General features: G+C 38.7%; 1 protein-coding gene across 1 annotated transcript; it reads left to right on the top strand.

Annotated features, from left to right (window-relative positions):
- The first annotated feature begins 6,433 nt into the window (after positions 1 to 6,433).
- Positions 6,434 to 21,980, top strand: sepsecs (Sep (O-phosphoserine) tRNA:Sec (selenocysteine) tRNA synthase). Its single transcript, XM_044021737.1, has 12 exons — positions 6,434 to 6,592; positions 8,307 to 8,431; positions 8,510 to 8,664; positions 9,698 to 9,816; positions 10,090 to 10,248; positions 11,083 to 11,236; positions 12,823 to 12,925; positions 13,171 to 13,300; positions 14,005 to 14,096; positions 16,017 to 16,110; positions 16,213 to 16,303; positions 19,253 to 21,980. Exons 2-12 carry the CDS (start codon positions 8,318 to 8,320, stop codon positions 19,518 to 19,520), a joined length of 1,479 nt encoding a protein of 492 aa, XP_043877672.1. The 5' UTR covers positions 6,434 to 6,592; positions 8,307 to 8,317; the 3' UTR covers positions 19,521 to 21,980.
- Positions 21,981 to 22,528: the final 548 nt, after the last annotated feature.

The raw sequence follows: 22,528 nt of genomic DNA, 5'->3' as shown, positions 1-22,528 counted from the left end.
TATTGTGTTTCTTGGTTTTAAATCACTGTTGGAATGCAGACATGTTTGTGTATTCAGGTTGTTTTAAGTGATGTTTGCATTGTGGATCAGCTCCATATACTACATAAGACAGAGTTTATCTGCTGCAAGATTAGTTCCTACAGCCTTTGTGGTTTCAATGTGCTTTTTTGTTTCTACTTTCCCTCTTGTACAGTGGTGCCTTTCTCCTCTTGTATGTGGCTGAGTTGTGGAGTAGGGCGCCCTCTTGAGATCAAACCCTGATACTTCAGGTGTACTTGAAATTTCAACTTGAAGTTGAACATTCAGCATTTCCCTGGAATCACTTTGGGCTTTCTGTAGAATTGTGCAACACCGCTTTTTCAAGTATCCACAAGACGTCTTTCCTCAGAACGGTGTTTCAATCTTCTGAGTGTTGTGTTCACTGGAAAGTGGTCCCACATATTTGCGAATGATCCACTGCGAACACATGATTCAAGTTTGTCTGTCCATCCATCCGAGTTTCAGGTGAGGCCAAATCATCACTGAGTTATTTCACATTTTAGTGATATTTACACACTTTATCTATATTTAATACTGTTTAAATGTTAGTTATATATAGTTTAAATGTTTCAAAGTGAGCTGCCTTGCATAATAACTTGCATGATAACTAAAAGAAATACAGTGCCGTCCCAAGCCGTTATGGAGCCCTAAGCTAAACTTGATTTGGGGGACCACCTCAGAGTAGACAGTGCTTGACTATTAATCATACAAATTTAACACTCCCGCTTAGTTTGCTTATACTGTGAGCCGACTCTGGACAAAATCACACAGCCAAATGGAATTCACTGATTCGATCATGTAATTTCATATCGTGTCTACTTTGGTGAAAAAAAAAACTTAATTATATGTAATGTAATCAGGATTCTTATACGCCTTAATGCTTTTATTTTCGTACAGTTCTCTATTGTACATATATATATATATATATATATACATATATGAGATTTTGTTCTGTTTGCTTTGCCTTTGGTTTCTGTTTTGTTTTGCCGGAGGAGATGAGATTGTGGGAATTTTTTGTTTATATTATCTCCACTGACACATGAAGTTGGATTATTTTTAAAAAAAGCTGATCATTTGTGAGTCAGTGGCATGTTAGTGAAGTTTGTGGGACTTCCCCCTCCTCCCACTCAACAGACCAGCTCACTTTCTAATTTATTTGCCAGCAGTTAATAAACTCCACATGGTTGTGAACACAGGGTAAGTGGCAGCAAGGGCGTATTGTTCAGGAAGCCAGCTTACAATCGGCCAGACTTTGCTCTGTGACTTCACCATCCTGCTGTTACAGGGTGTGCTTGCATTTGATTCAAAGAGAAAAAAAGAAGTCCCGGCCAAATCTTGCACACTCACTCAGTCCTTTTCTGAGTGTGGCTGCACAGAGGCCTGAATGAGCAGACGTTGGCTCCAGAGTGAGAGAATAGGTTCAGAATATCTCATATGCGGGCGAGTCATCAGCAAAAGTGCTGCATTTAGCTGTTCTTCAGGATTCATGCGGAGAGCATTTTTCATGAGTCCTCACAAAACAGGGTCTCAGTGGACCTGAGACCATATGATGACTAACAACTCTGTCTCTGCTTATGTGAAGTGCGAGTGCTTCACATGTGGCTGTGTGATTCAGCCTGAGAATGTCTTACAGAGAGTGTTTTGGTTCTTGAAGTGAAGAGAACATGATGAACACTATTAGCTACTACAGACCAAAAAAGTACAATAATAGTGAACAAGCACCAATGTGTCATGATGGCAATTCTTAACTGAGTCAGGAACAGTGGAATGTCAGCAAATAAGGAGAAGGCACAGCAATTTGTCTGAACTGTTATAAAATGTAACCATCTTCAAAACCTTTAAAGAGTTAATGAGTAAAAATGAAGTTCTTGTGCTACTGCTTGAAAATACTTCACCTTTCACCTGTCATATAATGTACATGCAAAAAGGGTCATCAATGACAGAATAATGTGTGGAATAGGAATAGACTTAAATTGGGCTATGGTTTTGTTCTGCTGAGTCTTGAAAAAAAAAAATCTTTTTGTCACATATTGTCACACGTGTAGTATAATGAGTGTGACATAGAGTCAAGTTTTTTTAATATTTACAGCGTATAGTATGGAAGCCCATTTCCGCCACTTGATGAAAAAAATTCTGAGATACTAATTCATAATTATGAGATAGCTAAGTCAAAATGATGAGATAGCTAAGTCATAATTATGAGATACTAAGTCAAAATTATGAGATAGCTAAGTCAAAATTATGAGATAAAAAGTCATAATTATGAGATACAAAGTCAAAATTATGAGATAAAAAGTCATAATTATGAGCATGCACCTCAATGGCATTCTACGCCAGAGTTGCTTCTTGCTTAAAATTCTATCAAGGGTGCACTTGCTTAGTAGAATCCCATGTGAATCAGCAAGCAAATGAAGGATTTCATTGTATCTCATAATTATGACTTTGTATCTCATAATTACGACTTTTTATCTCATAATTACGACTTACTTAGAGGATATTTTTATTATCAAGGCTAAGTTTTATCTCTCTATTTTTTTTCTGGCAGAAATGGACTTCCATTGTATAGTGTATTGAATAATACATTAAGTTTTTAGTACGTTTTTTATAGTTTTATTGTGTAATTGTTTGTGTTTTGCGCTGCCTTCTGTGTGTGTTATGTTCTTTAGGTGGTTATATGCAGCAGTTTATATGTTTGAAATAACATGCATAACAGACAACAATACGCTACTTTGGGAAAATGATGATGTCATAATCTTCATGTCTTCATATCACAAGAAGACAAAAAGTTCCCCTCAGAGTGAATCAATCACTGTGAATCACAAAGACAATGTGCTTGTTCTGCTCTGAAATAACTCCCCTGTGATGATGAGTGTGATGATTTCTGAACAAACTGCTGTGGAACTACAGCACACATCGTCCCGACCAGGAGCCTTTTGTCTTTTCAGTGACGCCATCGCACCTTTTTCACACCTTATTGTTAAAACTGCTCTGTCGTGTGTCTTATTCTAGCTGCTTCAAGACAACTGCTCCCAGAAAGGAGTGCCTTCACGCAAGTGGGCCGACCTGTTGGTTTGAATGGCGTCGCTATCGTCACATGAATGATAGCTCCTTATTTTCTATTTACAGTTTGGTAACCATGATAAACAAATGCTCAACTATGCGCAATGGAATTGTTAACCCTGTCAGGCCCTGCAATTGTCTTATACTCTAATTTATTTGCTCTGTGGGAGTTAGCAGGTGTGGCCCATGTCGACACCTTAGGAAGTGAGTCATCGCCGAATGTGCTTATGTCAGCTTTGGGACTGTCAAAAAAATAAAATAAAATGAATAAACATATTGTGTGTGTGTGTGTGGTGGGGTGGGGTGGGGGGTTTACTCTGACGTGTGGCCATGCAATCTGTGGGAAAGGACTAAAACAGTCTGATCAGTGACTGTCAACTCATAAATGCAGATTGTGTTTAGTTTGAAGGAGAAATTAACTATAAAATGTCAGGGCAATCTGTTGCATTCAAATTAAAAGAACCATTACAATGAAGACAAAACAATCAGTTAATGGAAAAATCAGCAACAAGTAGTATTCGTCTGATAAATGTTATCAATCTGTGACAAGAAAAGACATTATCAGATGTGTGAGTAGCAGTTTATCACAGGAGGAGGTTGACATATTGTTGTCATATCACATTTATTCTGTCTATTATTTTTAATGTCTCATTTACTGTATGTCACTCATCTGAAAAGTACTGACTAACAGGAAGTAAATTGGGTAAAAAGTGCGCAGTATTAAGTTGTGAAGAATGCATATTCCCAACTCTATTTGCAGGAGCTGAAAAGACACAGTGATCTTAAGTGGAGGGACACAGATGTTCCTCCTCCGGCTGGTGACTCCTCACCATCATGAATCACTTATGTTCAAGCTGTAATTCAGTGATTTGATAATTAGAAATGTGCCACATGTAGTCTACTGTGTATGCGAGGCAATGAGCGAGAGCTGGTAATAGTTACGGCTCATGAAGTGATGTTTTCCTGTTCTGAACAGCCACCGCGCTCTGGTCTAGACTGGTTTTGAATCACTGTGTGTGACTCATTTGTGGACCAGAACTGTGGAGTCATGGTATAATTTTGTGTGACCATCAGCAAGTCACATTTCTATTAAACTGGGACTTTATCGTTTTAATGCGGAAGTCATCCGTTAAAAAGAAATGAGAGGTTTTCACTCATTATTTGATGAGAAAGTAATCTATTAAATATGTCCAATTACAAAATGAAAATGCATCCACTTTCATTTCAGCTTAAACTTGGAGTTTAAGCTCATATTTTCTTTTCACAGCAAAAAAACATGAAGAAGATTTTAAAAGAAATCCCTCAAGAAAGGAAAATTGTAAGCAAGTTCTATGACAACTTTCTTACTTTAATTTGAATTAACTTAAACAATTAAAGTATGTCAACCATTCACTTTTACAGTGTAGTGTAATTAAACTCATCATTTGATGAGAAAGTAATGCATAAGACTTTGATATTAAAAAAAAAATTATACTTGTGATTCAATTATTTAAAATCTCATTGTATAATTGTATTAAATTCTTGAAAACTCATTTGAGAACCACACCATTATGATGATTATTCTAATAATCATTTTTGTTGACAATTTGATAATTGGACAACGACTTAGTGATACATTTGTCCTTTACCATTGTGAATCTGTGACATGTGTGAGGGTTTGTGTGATCAGTCACTGCTGAGGGGGGAAAATGAGGTCAGTGTGTGAAACTTCGTCAGCTCCCAAAGGTGGAGGAAGCCACGCCAGCGCTGTGCCCTTGCAGCCAAGCCCAGAAAACACACCTACCCACCGCCCTGTGAACTGCCTGCACAGTCATCCACTGGCTCTCTGAACACGAGTGGGCGTTTTGTAGCGAACTTTTATCTCTTCCACCCTCAGCCTACTGTTAATTCTGCTGACGCGCACAACAAGACAACATGGACGTGGACTGAGAGAGAGAGAGTGGATTCTCGTTTTACGCACATGGAGCAACAGGTAGGCTGATAAGATGGTGAATTTGTACATCTGAAAGTAGTCTGACATTTATTAGGACATTTGAAATGTACTTATTATTTACATGAGGAATTTCAGTCATCAATTTTAATTTATAAACTAAATGAATGTATTTCAAATGTATGCATGTGAGTGTTTTTAATTGATTCCTTAAATATAAACCCGTGGTTTCTTTCCAATCCATGTACCATGCGAGCGCTGTTCACCTCCTGGATGAAGATGGAGGATTTACCAATGAATGAATGAATGAATGAATGAATGAATGAATGAAACCACCCAAAACAGTATGTGAACATGGGTCTAGGAAGGAAGGCAAGATGTTGGCATAGCTGTTGATTTGAAAGCCCTGCTATGCCATCACACTGCCATCTTTCTCTCCCCCTTGCTGCAAAAACAAACAAACAAATCAGAAAATATTTTTGAAATATCTCAAATCTAATATCGAGTCTGTGTTTGTTCACACATGTGGCTTCATGGTCATGTTTTCTTTCCCAGTTTCTTAATTGTTAGGATTTTTTAATTTTTTTTTTTTTTAAATTGTTTTGGGGGGTCTATTTTTCACCCTGTGCGAGGACAATATGTTTATGTCAATTATTATTTACTTGTTGATGTACTTATTACTCCTCTCTGATGATGGAGTCACTGGGCCATCTTTATTGAATGGCATAGGAATTACATTATGATGACGTGCTTCTGTGATCATCCCAGAAAACAATTGCAATATAGACATACATACAATCCTGTGCTCAAATATCTTCCTTTATGGTGTATTATTAAACAAAATAAATAGACAAAGTGACACAAAACGCTGAATGCTGCAAGGTTGTACTACTATTATTATTATTGTTGTTGTTGTTATTATTATTATTATTATCATTATTTATATATGAACAAAATAATTATCTGTGGTAGTCCACAATATGTAATAGAAAAAAATATTTTTTTTTCTATTACATATTTACTCCATTACATTAATCAGACAGCTGTAGTATAGTGTTTTCTTTCTTTCTTTGATGAATTAATGTGATCCAAGAGCTGAACTGTAACGTGTGCTTTGTGAAATAATCCCCATTATGCTGGGATACAGTATCAAGAAATAGTACGCAGTAAGAGGTATATGGTTTAAATAAGTAATTGAATGACTTAGTGTATAAATGAATTTTAATGTCAATAAAAATTTCCTTATAATGCTTTATTCATTTCGGTCAGTTTTTTGTTCAATAAAAGTTATTTATTCAAATAATCGAATTGTTGTTGTTTTGTTTTTGTAATCAAAATTGGCTCTTATGCCACTCGAACGTGAACACGTCATTGGTCACGAACGTGAACACATCATTGATCACATGACATACGCTCTGTGGTCACGTGACTGCCTGACGGGCTGCAGTTGTCGGCTTGTCGCGTGTTCTGCTCTGGTCCTTCTTGTCTTTGACGTAAACGCTGCCGACCTGTTTAGTCTGGAGCTGGTTTGACAGTGTGAACGCGGGGACTAGTGCGGGAAAGGTAAGAACGTTAAACGTAACAGCCGCGTCCAAACTGCACGCTGTCGTATTTGCACGTGAAATCGTTAGCTTAGCATTGCAGCTAGCTGCCCTTTCCCACTGTAAACTTCACGAAGCAACTGTAAATTAACTAAAGACTGTGTTTCCTGATGAAATACAGTGCAGCGTTTGGTGTGGGGGCCCTGACACACACACACGCGCGCGCCACGCTTCAGAAGTCTGATTACAGCTGTTACTGATTAAGGTCCCATTAAGAAAGCATGCAATGCTGTAACGATGTTGCGTTGTGAAGACTTACGATACATATCAACGCAACGCAATTTATGATAAACTAAAACAAGACCTGGAGTTATTTCATAGTTTCATTGAAATGCACATACATTTTTTATATATATATACGTGTTTGTGTATGTATGTATGTATATATATATGTATGTATATATATATATATATATATATATATATGTATGTATATATGTATATATGTATGTATATGTATGTATATATATATATGTATGTATATATATATATATATATGTATATATATGTATGTGTATGTATATATATATATATACATATGTATGTATGTATATATATATATATATATATATATATATATATATATATATATATATACATATGTATGTATATATATATGTGTGTGTGTGTGTATATATGTATATTTATATACATATATCTATATTTATTTATTTGTATATGTGTATACATATATATGTGTATATATAAAGCTGTCTGATTATGTGTGTGTGTACATATATATGTAGGCTAGTCTAACACAAATAAATACATTCATGTTGACGTATGTTAGACGCACAATCGTATGTAAATCTTATATGCAGCATTCTGCACATAAAGAAACTGAACATGTGTAGGCTGTAGCTCAAGGTTCTTTTTATCCAACCCTTAGTACTTTTGTTATCCATCAGCTTGTGATTTGTAAAACATATACAAATAGTTATCTCCAGACAAAATATTACTCTGTTTTTATATATCTATTTATAGTCAAAGTTTTAAATGTTTTGTTTAAGTTTGAAAAGTGAAAAACTTGATTTTAATTCCTCTGGTATGCTGTTCCTCGTATCCAAACTTTATCCTCATATTTACATGTTCCTCCATCTTTTTTACAGTCTTTGTAATCATTTACTTGTTGAAGTACTTATTACTCATCTCTGACGATGGAGTCACTGGGTCATCTTTATTGAATAGCATAGGAATTACATTATGATGACGTGCTTCTGTGATCATCCCAGAAAACTATTGCAATATAGAAAATGTTGATGCTTTTTAACACAATGTATCTGATTTACTTAAACAATCCTGTGCTCAAATATGTTTTATGGTGTATTTCTTATCATAACAAAAAAAATAGAGTGACACAAAACGTAATAAACCAGGGGTCTAAAACTCGAGTGTCTCGTGTGATCTTGAGGGGACAGTCAAGTGAAAACATTTCAACTGTGCCAGGGGGGAAAGAAACACCTGCTCAGTAGTGGTGGTCGATATGAGAATACATTTATGTCAGAAAATTCCATCCTAATATTGCAATATGAATATTTGTGACAATAATTCACCGTTTGTTTTGATATGGGGTGATACATAGTTCACAATAAAACACGCAAAATTCATAAATATTAAAGACAGGCCACAAGTATGAGACCTATGCTCTAAAAATATTAAGAAACATTTTCTTTCAGGTGTGGCAGAGATGAACAGTGAAAACTTCACCCTGAGTGAGAAGATAGTCTCAGCCTCCTACGTTCGACAGGGATGTCAGGCACGTCGGAGCCACGAGCAGCTCATCAGACTCTTACTGGAACAGGTAAAGTCCAAAAGTGTGACTTCAGTTTTTCTCAGTGTGACTCCAGAGAAGCACCAACAACGTCTTGTGTGTCCGCAGGGCAAGTGTCCAGAGGAAGGCTGGAGTGAGAGCACCGTCGAGCTCTTCCTGAACGAGCTGGCTGTGATGGACAGCAATAACTTTCTTAGTAACTGTGGCGTCGGGGAGAGGGAAGGCCGCGTGGCTTCCAGCCTGGTGGCAAGACGACATTACAGGTTCAAGTCTGATGCATGAACTCACTTATATTTCATTGGACACGATACTGTTCCTAGTTTGGGGGAAAAAAAGTTCTATTTGGTAATGATTGTCAATGACCAATGATTGTCAAATTAGCAGATATTTTATTCTGTTTAATATTTTTGAGAAGAGTCTAGTGAAATAGTTTATCAAAGAAATGTAAAGAAAATGTAATTTCTGTCTTTGGAAACAGGATATTTTCTTCTTCTTTCGGTCTTTACCTTTAGGGTCCCCACTAGGGCTGAACAATTAATCGATTGAATTTCAAATCACAAGAATCACAGTATTTGTTAAATCCAAAATGTGTGTCCAAAATATTATTTTAGATTAATTACTGTCTTGATCTATGCACATCTTATTCTACAGACTGAAGAGAACATATTTGTTTCTCATAGATCTGCACACATATCACACAGTAATCATTTTAAATAGGTTTTTCAAATGAAAATAAGAATAATGACGTCAAAATTACCGTTCCCTCTGATATTGCGACTCAAACCGCTATCGCAATTCCTGTCAAAATAATCGCAATTAGATATTTAATCAAAATTGTTCAGCCCTATTCCTCACAGTGGATCCTCTGCCTCCATCTTGCCCTATCTCTTGCAAATATTTTGTTATAGTTTATAAAATAAGTAAACTTACAACTCAGTTTCATCTTCTAGATGACTCAAGAATCTAGAGCTTTTAAATACATCTAGTGTAAACTGAAGTGTTTCCACAAAATCCAAAATACTGAAAACTTAACTCAGCAAAGACATTCACTGAGTGATCAATTTTATACAGGAAAGTGACAAAAACAAAGATGAGTGCTGCATCAGGTCCCAAATGTCCCATAAAAATCAGTTAAGACCAGTAGTCTAATGTAAAGACTGTTCTCTACATCTGGCCATCTGCCTTTTATGGATTCTAAAATGTACATAATATAATTATTATTGATCAGGCTCTATTCACATACTTCACACTGAGGTTTAACGCTTCCTGTCATGACGTTCAGCTGTTTCCATGTAGGTTGATCCATGGCATCGGTCGGTCAGGTGACATCGCCGCTGTTCAGCCTAAAGCTGCGGGATCCAGTCTGCTCAACAAGCTCACAAACTCTGTTGTGTTGGACATCATAAAACTCACAGGTAAATATATGAGCCAAATAAACAAGATTTCCATGTCAAGGAAGAACTGAAAGATGTTTTTAGAAGATTAAAGATGGATACAAATGAAAAGTCAATCCTACATTTCCCACAATGCAACTCATTCAATTACCTGCTTCTTTCAAACATCTTGTGTCTGTTTTGTAATATCACATTTGTGCTCATGGTTTCCTTAATCATCAGGGTTGTTATTTTTTTTTAAGAAGGGGACTTGAGAAAGACAAGAAAAGCATGCTGTTCTTTTCTTGATATCAGGTGTGAGGAGCGCAGCAAGCTGCTTTGTAGTTCCCATGGCAACAGGAATGAGCCTTACTCTGTGCTTCCTGACCCTTCGTCATCGGAGGCCCAAGGCTCGTTACATCATTTGGCCTCGCATCGACCAGAAGTCCTGTTTCAAAGCCATGATCACAGCAGGTGATTATAAATGTTACACACAGACGGAGAATTTTATTCCCAAATGGTTTTTGACACTAGTTATCTGGGGCCGTTTTTGAAATGGGTTACACCACATTTACGAGCAACTGTGTACAGCTAAGTAATATTTACACCCGAGAGGTGGTGTAAGTCTAGCTTTACCTGGCTTACTAACAAAACACAAAGAGAATAATAGCTCTCTTTGGAGAGGATGAGGTCACTATAGGAAGAGGAGCCAGTCATCTGCAAAAGGGTTCCTAGTACAATAACACAGGTATTTATTACAGTAAAGTTTCCGACGTGACCAAATAATCCAAATCAGGGACTTGGAGCTGAACGGGCCTCAACCTCCATCTCTTCAAATTTGTATTTCACTGAATTTTCTGCGATAGGGTCCATGTAGATGTAGGTGGAGGTTGGTAATATTCTGTACTTGAGTAGGTCAGAAACTATACTGTATTTGTTAGCACCTCGTTTATGTCCGGGTCGAGGACACCACGCTGTTCACATTCTGTTTTATGATGTGATTGGGTGGCCAGCTTGTTGCAACGAAAAATTCTGAACTATTAGCTGCAAACTAGTTAGTAATTTCTAAGGCTTTAGTAGTGGTTTAGTAACGATAATGTAATAAATCCTGAATTTAGCAGATAATCATGACAAATTGGTGCAACCCCACCCCGATGACAAACTTCATGTTTTCTTATTATTGGCGTGAATAAATCCAGCATCTTTCCGCTGCGGATTCAGACACGTTCTTCTACCTCACAGAAAGACACACACTCACAGCTTAGGGCAATTCTCCACACTTTGCTCCCATGCAACTTGTCTCATCAGGTTTCGAACCCGTGGTGGTGGAGAACGTTCTCGAAGGCGACGAGTTGCGCACGGACCTGGAAGCGGTCGAGCGCAAGATCGAGGAGCTCGGAGCGGAGAATGTCCTGTGTGTTCATTCAACAACTTCCTGCTTTGCCCCAAGAGTCCCCGACAGGTGATACAAGCTCTCATTCAGGCTTTTCAAAGTTGCATGATTAAAATGATTCAAAGGTGTGATATTTCTTCTCCAATAGACATACCTCTGCCCTCACTAAAACCAGGGTTATTATCTGGACCTGTTAAGAGATATTAATACTCTACATAATGCAGATATCATGATATACAGGTATATACAAGAAAAATGCATTATTCTTCATCATGATGTCTGCATCAAGTAATTGAGAAAGTCTTGTTGAGAAGTTTTTGCTACTGACAGACTCGTGATGGGAACAGCAGTTGTTTTCAGTGTACCCAATCCTTCAGTATTTCCTGCATAACTCCGCCTGACTCACTGAACTGAAACTGAGTGATTCAGTTCCGTACTTCCGGCTCTCGTCAGTGCTGTCTCTAAATACACCAAACCCCTTCTGTTAAAATAGAGATTTTAGAAATGACCTTGATAATTGTTTAATACACATTTTCTGGAATTTTCGGTATTTTTAACTAATCTAATCTAATCTTGTTCTGGGATTTGCTGAGACAGTTTAAGCCTCTGAATCACTGAACTGGTGAATTGGTACGCTGACGCACAGTACACTCGGTTAATGGATCACTTGCAGTTAACCACATTTTCTTTCATTTTCGGTCTTTTATAAGTGATCTAAATTTATTCTGGGATTTGCTGAGTCAAATTTTTTGACAGTTTTAAACCGCTGAATCACTGATGGACTAGTACACTAATAACTAAATAACTGACTCAGTGAGTGATTGAATCACTTGGTGTGTCAGTACACATACTGTTTATACAAACACCCACTGTATGTGTGTATGTATGTGTGTATGTCTAAGTAATGAGAGTGAATGTAATTTTTACATAAGTAAATAATGATGTCCAGTTTCTACCCTTGTATTTCATTATATTCGTAGTTATGTCTATGAAGTAGGGCTGCACTATATTGTTTATATTTATATCTTTTTACAATGCATATTATGCTATTAATAACAGACATCATTTCCCTCTCTTTTCTCTGGCTCGGTTCATTCGGTCTCTGTTATTATATATGTCATGTGTACAATGTCTTCTTCTGTTTGTGGTGGAGTGTTACAGCACAACTTCCAGTCTTGTCATTTGCACTTCAGCTGACAGAGATATTTCCTGAAACGATTACAGGGAACTTTGCGAAAACGGCAAAGGAAAGATTGTTTACGTCTGGATGTGGCCACAGTCTCTCCCTCTTTTTTTATCACTCACCTTTGACGGGGTGTGTGAAGGGACAGCATGTGCATGGGGGGGGGCTGACTGCTCAGAGAGTAAGAGAACACAGCAGAGCAAGGATTAGAGGAAAAACAAAACAAAAATTGACATGTTCTAAAATAAAGAGGAGGGGACACAGAGATTCCCCTCCTCACAGAGTGAATCTCTGTGAATTGAGTAAACAACTCACTTTCGCCGCTGCCTCACTCGAGTTGAACTGTGAGACGAACAAATCACCAACACTACAACAGATAACTGAGACCATAACCTCTATGGCACAGGTAATACAATTATGTAAGATATTCACTGTGGCCTTTACTAAATGTTTGTGTCATCTTGTCTTGCAGGCTTGAGGAGCTGGCCACTATCTGTGCCAAACACAGCATCCCCCACATAGTCAACAACGCATACGGTGTACAGTCGTCCAAATGCATGCACCTCATACAACAGGTAGGCATCACTCACCCTCTCTTTTGCACTGTGGAGGCAGAAAACAATGAAAACAACCAATATGTGATGTTGTGTTTGAGCTTTAATTCAATGGCTGTGACAGACAAATTGGCATCAACCATTTAGAAATAATATCACCAAATGCTGAGTCACTGTTGAAAATACTTGCAGACCTGACTTCATCCCCCTAAATCACTGGCATCACTCTTGGCAGTTGGTCAGTGAAAACATTTGTCTGTCCCCAGGGGGCTCGTGTTGGAAGAATCGATGCCTTTGTACAGAGCTTAGACAAGAACTTCATGGTGCCAGTAGGTGGTGCCATAATTGCAGGTTTTGATGAGGCTTTCATACAGGAGATCAGTAGGATGTACCCAGGTGAGTGGGTCTGAATTAATGTTTGTATAGATTTTCATGCATGTTCTGTATTGTTGAGTTTTACACTTTTTTTCAAATCTATATGACAAGATATTGCATCTAAATTAGCATTAAAATGCATACATTTTCTCACCTAATGATAATTTTCCCTCTTTGAGGTTTTTCTTTGTATTTTATTGTGTATGTGTGCCATATGAAATGTTAAATTAAGACACACAAGAAGGATTAGAGTTTCAAAATGAACTGTGTATATTATGCATATTATATATATATATATATATTATGCAATACATGTCTTTTTCATATTTTCTCTTCTATGCTATTTCAAAATTTAAATGTTGAAAATTAAATTTTGTGTTTACATTTGTATATTATCCCATTGTTGTTGCTTATTCTGTTTATCTTTAGTTGGAAATGTCAAATGAATCTACCTCTGACACCTTTTGCTGCAATAATTAGTGCATTTCTCTGGTGCAGGATCAAAAAAATCAAATCCAGTCTAATCTCAGGATGTTTATACCTTCAGAATATAAGCGTTTGTTTCTAGGTAATAGTTTTGAGTAGAATATATTTTGATAAAATGTGTCGATGCGGAAACTGCCCTTGTATAGTGTACAGTCATAAATGTTGGCAATGTTCTGAAAAGTTGTCAACAACAGTTGGCACTGCCTCACAAAGTCACCTCTTGGTCTGTCCATGTCCAGGTCGAGCATCAGCCTCGCCCTCCCTTGACGTCCTCATTACTCTTCTCACACTGGGAGCCAGAGGCTACAAGAAACTTGTGTCGGAAAGAAAAGTGAGAGCATGCACACGTCACACTGCAGCACAGGCTGCATTTTTCAATTACCCCATCCTTGTTGCCCAGTAAACATTACCCGAGTGTCTACTTCTCAAAATTTTGCATATAAGATATAAGGGTTGTCTTCAGGAACTGTCATGTTAAAAATATGCCACGTCGCACTGAAGAGAATGTAGCCAATGTAAACAAAAGGTCAGTTTTATTTGTTTAAGCATCTTATGAATTCAGCTGTAACCAGCCAGTGTGACTAAATCTGAAAATACATTTTAAGAATTGTCCCCGCCTCATTGTTGAAGTGTGGTGTGATAAATGTGCTGATATGACCAGAGCAATACTGTAGAATGACATAAAAACACTGCAGTGTTGTCAGTCGTATCCCAGTTATTCTGAATACCCTTCTATGAGTGTGCTGTGTCGACAGCTTTTCCCCTGGAGAGCAGCTTATATAAGTTGTATTGAATTGCAGCACATTGTGCGCGTGTGTGTGTGCAGAGTTCTACCTGCAGTCTCACTGAGTAAGTGAGAATTTCAGCTTGAACAGGCACTGAGCTCTGTGGAGGGTGGTGTGTGCTATAGCAAGATAAAATTGATCCAGAAGTTTCAGCAAACATCCCCTGGTGGCTCCCTGCTTTAAAGCAGACATCCTCACAATGCAGCATCCCCCTGTCTAAACTAGAGGCACTGCAGCATATTCTTCCCTGCTCCAAACATACCGTGAATGTACCGTGCTGTGTTCGTATCCTGACGCTCAGACCTTTGAAATCAAAACCTGGAACAGAGAGTTGGTCCTCAGATGGAATTATACAAATTAAAATCGACCTAAAGTAGAAATCTAAACATGAAACCCTTCCGGGAAGACGTACAATAAACACGACACTATTATCGTAAAAATTGACCCTGCAGAAGAAACATGCATCTAGGAAATTCCTCCAGGCCTCTCATATGACCCGCAGCCATCAGGAGTTATTGATTTGGTCTCTTGGTCCACATGATCCATAATTAATGTGATGGAGCCGTTTCATCATAGTGTGTAGAGAACTGAGTCAAAAGCTTTTAAATATTTCAACACGTTTCATCCATCAAGATTCATTTACACCCTCCAGTAGCCGTTTAAAAATGTGTAGATTATTGAAAAGAGTGTGTTTTTGGTTTGGGATGTTGGTTTTAGCCAGTACATGCTCATCGTTTCCTCATTATTTCTTTTTAGAATGATACAATTGTCCTTTGGTATTGTAGAGTATGTCACACTTATGTCACATTATTGAAAGACCATTTATGTTTAAATATCAGTCACAGAAAATGTTTCCCTTCTTGATGCTTACAAACGTGGAAAGTATGAGTCAGCACAGCACGCTGACACGCGCGCGCACACACACACACACACACACACACATACACACACACACACACCCAGTTGCACAGAGCCGATTTGTTAACATGCAACTCTCCACTGGGGAATCTGCAGCCGCAACAAAAACACTGCGATCTGTTGTTGAGTTGCTTTGCCTCCTGGGCCCTGGTCTCGTCGCATCTGTTCCAAACTCCCATCACCCTTCTTCAGCTGCTTTCTTAAACAAAACACACTTTGTCAGCATTTATACAAACCATGTGGCTGCTAAAATCTCAAAATGCATCCCTCCTCCCATCCCTGTCTCTCTAATTGATCCCAGGAGTGGAGGTGTGACGTGAAACTCGAGCTTCGATAGGAAATGTTATACAGGCAGGCAAAAGGAAAGAGCGGAGTGAGGATTGTGGGTAGATTTGCTTGATTTGCAAAAACCAAAAAGGGGGGGCCTCTAAAATAAGACTGTGACAGTGTGTGAGGGAAGCATTGTGTGGTTATTTATAGTTATTTTGTATTGCCCTCCCTCGCCCTTGTTCTGTCTCATGTTTTCTCTACGTCTTCATGACCTGCAGGAAATGTATTTGCTCCTGGCTCAGGAGCTGAAGAGTCTGGCCTCTGCACACGGGGAGCGATTGCTTCACACCCCACATAACCCCATTTCGCTGGGTGAGCTCAATATACATGGCTACAGGCCATGAACTGCATCATTCATCCATATACTTTGCCTGATCTTGTGAATTCTAAAGTCTCTGTGTGTTTCTCCATCAGCCATGTCTCTGGATGGTTTGCAGGCTGAGGACGACAAGGCAGTGACACAGCTGGGCTCCATGTTGTTCACCCGGCAAGTTTCAGGTGCCAGGTATGAAAACCTAAAAATGAGCAGGGCCACAATCTGGCCTGGAAATGGAAACATAGGGGAGGACAAGGAGGATGAAGTGTGTGATGTGGGCAGGGACGAGGCTCGGGAAATTTGTTCACAAAAACAAGGCGAGGAGTCGAGTGTTGCCTAAACAAAAATCAGCCATCAGGCAGATACACCCGTGGAATATGGTAGAGTGGTGGAAACTACTTAAGATAATGAGACAGCCCATCCTGTCATGGTTGCCTCCTAATTGAATTGGCTGTTTCCATTACCGTGCACACAGTGAGGACAAACACTGCAGCTTTGACGGCCATGTTCTCCCTCCCTATCCATACCTCCTGGTCATCACTCTCGGTTTTAAAATTGCGCTCATTTGTCTTGTTTTTTCCTCATCTTAAGATCGTTTAAAATTCTTTACTTGATTATAAAAACCACAAAGTTGGAGCCTCCATGCTTCCATCAAATGAGAGTTCACAGTGTAGCACAGGGTTCCTTTAATTCCTTGAAAGTATATGAATTAGAATTTTTTTTTTCAAAACCCTTGAGTTGGTTGAATCATGTGCAAGAAAGAACGTAAATTGATATTTAGGTAAATGTCTCCTGCCATCAACGTGCCCTTGTTTGTTGTGGCGCCACCTACTGTTTCATGCTTTAATCTACGTACACGGTATGATTGTACACTACACAAACATGAAGTTACTTATTACATGTGGTGTTGTGGCAGCTGGGCCGCTGTCTCCCTCCACCGTGGATGTGAGATTCCATACAGAACAATGAGCGAGTAACGCTGAGGAAGAGAGTGCAAATTATGTGATGCCTCAGGAATGCAAATTCCAAGATCTCTGGCTCACCAAATAAAATTACAAAGACTGGCTTGCCCAAGATCCCAAGGACAGTCACTTGGCCAGATGCAGAGCATGCTACAAATCAATAGACGTGGACGCCATGGGCGAAGCATCTCTTGCAAGTTGCCCTCCCATCTTAAGCTGTGTCGGCACATTCTGTCCTTCAATTTAAAGTAATTGGTCCTGGAAAGTCCTTGAATTCCATGTCAACCAAAGTTGGCACCCCAGTAGCATCTCCTCAAGTTTTTTTTATCCCTTGTCTCTCAGTAGTATATATGAAATGAGAGTACATTTATTTAATTTGTGGCATTATGTCATACACGTCAGTGTGAGCACACACACACACACACCAACTGTGAGCTATTCTGTTTTCCAGGAAAACACATGCACACAGCCAACATCATATTGCAGTACATTTTTTGACCATAATCATCTCCTCTCTCATACACATCCTCCTAATAGCTAGCCGGTAATTGATTTCACATTAAAGCAAGTCTCAACTCTGCTGACGGCAGTGAAACTCTGGGAGATTTCAGAAACAGACGTTTGAGTTTGATACTTTGGAGACGAGGAGAAATTCAAAAGTTAACAAGTTTGACACAATGCAGGATTTCGACATATTTCAATATCTGTCCTACTTTTGCTCCAGGAGCGGAGGAATACTCTAAAATTGCCTTTGCTGACTCTTTCTTTCCCAAAACTTTTATCCTTTTCTATAAAGTGTGTGTGTGTGGAAGTGGGGGTTAACATACATATGGGTCGCCGGTTTGTTCCATCATCATGTTGCCTTTTTGGAGAGAGAGAGAGCGAGAGAATCGTAACATGATTCATTATTTTGCTGTTGTAGCCTCATAATGAAAATTTTTTATTATTTTGAATATTTTTACCATGTTTCAGCTGAATTACAGTAGTAAAGCAATACTTTACTTTCAGTGTTTGATGGCATGAGATTAATTAAATTAAATATATCTGTACAGTGACTGTCAACACTGGATACCAAGACTGTTTGGTGGTAGGGATGTGGTTCACTGACACCACATTTATCTTATTTTAGCCACAAAAACCAAACAAACAAAAAAAGACACACAAAGATACTTAGTGAATATAGTGGAGCATAAAGCGCCTAAAGAGTGACATGTTTCCTGTTGAGACTAAAACAATATAATACTTGTGTCTGATCAATTTTTGAATATAGCTTTGAGTTACATCCACTTTGCCAATTATTTGCCAGGTTTTAAGTTTTCTGCAGTTATTTATTGCACAAGTAATGGACAGTAAGATGTGGGTTGCTTGCATTAAACGTATCTGAGTAAAACAGTTATTTTGAGTAACTTGTACAAAAATATAAAGGGCATTTTACTTTTTTGTTTCCACCAGCTTGACTCGCCTCGCATCGCCTCGACACAGCATAGTTTCCACTAGCATAGTATCTGATACAGGTAAATTCTTTTTAGTACCTGCTCTTGCGAAGTTCCAAACGCGCTGAGTAAGTACTATGTGTGACGTCATCAGACTGCTGGCCACTGATTGGTCAGAGTGCTGTCACAGGAAGAGACGTCCCACAAGAATCAAACCGAACCGTGCCAATCTGTTAATCAATTAAAAAGAACAACCCTAAAAACATGGGTTAATCTCCAACAACTACCAGGGAAATGTCTAAAATCTCAATATTTAACAGAGGAGTCTGGTGTACTTGGTGACAGCAGTGCTGATCGCAACCCGCAAGCGGCATCACAAACCCTGCTGCTGTATGTGCTCCAGTCACGCAGGAAGTACTGAACAAATTTTAATGAACTGATTCTAATGATTAAGTTACACTGAAAACAATTGCTTTACAAGTCACTAGTCACTCGTCACCAAGTTTCACGGCAGTTTCATGCAGCCATGCAGTAATGACTCCGCCCACGTTGAGTAGGTACCATTTTGTTGTGGAAAACCAACCTAAACCGTACGAGTCGAGGTGAGCTGCTACCATAGTGGAAAAGGGCCCTTTGCTGTACAAGCCAGGTTTATAGCCTTTGTCAACAAACATATTGACTCGTATATTGAATAATCAATACTGCAGTAGTACGATGATCCTTGTTCTCATCCGTGATTCTAGGGTAATACCACTGGGCAAGGAGCAGGTCGTAAGTGGGCACACGTTCCGTGGCTTCATGTCACACTCTGAGACGTATCCCTGCCCGTACCTCAACGCCGCCTCAGCCGTGGGCATTACTCGAGAGGACGTGACGCTGTGCATCAAGCGGCTGGACAAGTGCCTGAAAACTCTGAAGAAAGAGTTAAACGCAGCCAAAAGCAGCTCTGCCGTCCCTCCCCCGAGCCAGGAGGACACGACACCACGCGAGACTAACGCGACACAAGACTGACTCAACAGATGCAAGAGCTTTTATTGTAGCATGTAGAAGTCGACCAAATAATTCCTTCTTGGCTTCAGCCTGTACGTCTTATTTGGTTTGAACTTGTGTTTTTGAATGGCACAGGTTTAAGACTTGAGTTCAGCACCGACATGTATGTGGCGATGAGTTTGCGTAAACATGTCCAAAACAAACACAAACGCTGATGGCACAATGAAGGTCTGCTAATGAATCGCTGTCGTAAGGATATTATCATCTCAGGAGCGTTGTTGTTGCTGATTTCAAATTAAACCAAAATGGCATTAATGCTTAAATTAATTGTGGATTTGTGCCTCAAATATCCATTTACAGTGTCCTTAAGACTCCAATATGCAGTTATTAGATGAAATGTTCTGTAAACTGTAATGAAATTTACTGTCTGCTTTCCCAGTTGTAGACGCACAAAACCATCCACTGCCTTCTGTGTGTTGTAACTTGATACAAGAGCAGTTGGGCCATTAACTCCAGCTGAACCCGGTGAATTGGATTAGCTCATTTATTTTCAGGCATGGTAACAAATAGCATGTAACAGATAATCGATGAACACCAAAAATAGATCTCTCCTCGTTTCAGTGAAGGAAACGTTCACTACTGCTCTCGGTAAGAACCAAGAACATGGACTGAATTACTTTTAACACATACAAAGATCAGCCTCCTGTTGTGTGTTGAACATTTCATCACAACACAGTGTTTTGATTCTAATATTTGTACTGCAAAATCTGCCGCCATACAATTTGTTTCAGTCACTTCTTTCATTATAAAATTTAATGAATTCTGAAAATTTTCAGTCAGTAAAATATACCACAAGGTTAGCCCACCAAATTTAATTTAAAAAATTTGAATAATTACATATAGGCAACAGTATGTGAAGGGAAATGGGCAGCGCACAAATGACTGAAGCCATTTGAATATATAAGTTAAAGTCTGTGGCGAATTCAGTAGTTAAGATTAAAAGAAAAAAATTAGCATTCATCTGATGAATATATGATGTTATTGCTCAGGACCTCAACAGAATGCCAGCAACACGCAAAAGATCCAGCCAAAATAGTCAAATTAAGAATCACCGGTACTCAGAATAGTCCAATTAAGAAGTACCATTACTCAAAATAGTCACATTAACGGGTGTCGTTAAACAAAGTAGTCAAATTAAGAAGTGTTGGCACTGAAAAATAGTCAAATTAACACCTGCTAGAATGTAAAATTGTCACATTAAGAAGTACCGGTACTCAAAATAGTCAAATTAACAAGTTCTGGTACTCAAAATAGTGAAAAGCGATATTTAAAACCACTGCACAATTGAACACTATTGAGGTAAGAATAGATGTTTCTCCCACTTGTGAATTGATTTGCTTTGTTCCTCATTAAGTGATGAAACTTCACAGCACAGGATCAACTCAAGTCTCCCACAGTAAAACAAATCTGTCGTATGTTGACGTCTTATTCCTGCTGCTCTCTCGACTCACTCATTAGGAAGCAGTTCGGGTACAAAAATAGAAGCTCCCACTAAAGCGTCTCTGACTGATGACTAATCTATATTGTCCCATTTCCTCCTGTGCTCTCCCCCCTGACTCGCTGCAGATTATCTAGGATTCATCGTTGCTGCACCTGCGTCGGGACCAGGTGTTTTTTCAAACGCATCAGCGATAGCAACAGCAGAACCAATTGGGGCCCGGCAGCCTTTGAGGGCGAGCTGGATCAGATGGATCAGGCTGCTGTGTCAGCACTCTCACTGTTCTCAAGCTCAACCATTGAACCGTGAGAATCTAGTGGAAAAACACTGGAGTTCAGTGCTGCACTCTGAAAATGTCTCTTTGATTTCTACAGTATTGAGCCTGTGCTTCTTTTCTCTCTCGCTCTCTCTTTGTTTTCAACTTCTCTCCATTGCATAGACATGTTGGCAATAGATTTGTTAAGGGCCCCTTTCCTTCTTTTCTCTTTTTTCTTTATCTTTCTTTTTCCTCTTACTCCTGATATCTTTGTTTCTTTCACTCTTTCTTTGTCTTTCACTTTTTGTTTCTAAGTATTCACCTCTTCCTATCTCCATTTTACTTTCACTCATGTTCTTTTGCTCATTCTTTCTTTAGCTCACTCTTCCTTAGTCCTAATTTCTTTCTCTCCATCTCTGTTTCTCCTCCTCTCCCTCTTCTGTCCGTCTTGGATCAGCAGCAGCAGCAGTGATTAACCCACTGCCAACATTTAGGCCACAAAGCAGAGTCTGACTTATTTAATTTAGTAAATGTGTTTTCAAGTTTTCAAGCTCAGGGTTGTTTAAGGTCTTTGTTTGCTACTGAGATTTTTGATGATAAATAAACACAGAATAAGGCATTAGTGTCAGTCGCCAATCGACGTAGCTCTTGTTTGTGTTGATTCTGTTTTACTTTGAAATTGTTTCTCAATTAAATGATCATTAGAATCAATGAGACATAAGGATTTCAACTGTGTTGGGGTCTGTTTTTCTTTGATTGAACCTTTTCTCTCTGATCTTCTACTTGTCTTATCTCCACTTTTCATTGCGTAGACATTTTGACAATAGATTTGTCATTTCTCTCTTTGCCTTTTTTCAGTCTTTATCTCTTTCTATCTCCTCTTACTCCTGATCTCCATCTCCCTTTCTGTCCTTTTATATTTCTTTCTCTTTTTTTTTCTTTTTTTAGTCTTTACCTCTTCCATACTCCATATCCCTTTCTCTCCATATCTCTCCTTTCTCTTTTTGCCTTGCTTCAGATGTTGTTCATGTTCAGGACTCGTTTCAAATCACAAAGCCTTGATATTTAAAGCTATTTTATGCTGTTTTATCTATTTCACTTCCACTATGCTGAAGGTGTGCTGTCTCTGCACATGACGTGTATGTGCAGCACATGACATAATATGTAACATGAACCCCTGAGACGGTGCTGCAGCTCTGCATCTCTGGAGGAGGACGCGACAAATAACGGCAACATTTCAATTTATCCAACGTTTCAAACTGACAGTTTGGCTCG

Source organism: Solea senegalensis, linkage group LG3, assembly GCF_019176455.1.
Source record: "Solea senegalensis isolate Sse05_10M linkage group LG3, IFAPA_SoseM_1, whole genome shotgun sequence".
Lineage (NCBI taxonomy): Eukaryota > Metazoa > Chordata > Actinopteri > Pleuronectiformes > Soleidae > Solea > Solea senegalensis.
Note: the sequence above shows the minus strand (reverse complement) of the source record. Positions and strands in the feature narration are given on the sequence as shown.

Excerpts from the sequence above, each read along its gene's own strand:
- sepsecs (XM_044021737.1), top strand. The coding sequence starts at position 8,318 with ATGAACAGTGAAAACTTCACCCTGAGTGAGAAGATAGTCTCAGCCTCC. Across the intron at positions 8,665-9,697 it reads GTGGCAAGACGACATTACAG|GTTGATCCATGGCATCGGTC; the intron begins GTTCAAGTCTGA and ends GTTTCCATGTAG. Across the intron at positions 16,304-19,252 it reads CGGCAAGTTTCAGGTGCCAG|GGTAATACCACTGGGCAAGG; the intron begins GTATGAAAACCT and ends CCGTGATTCTAG.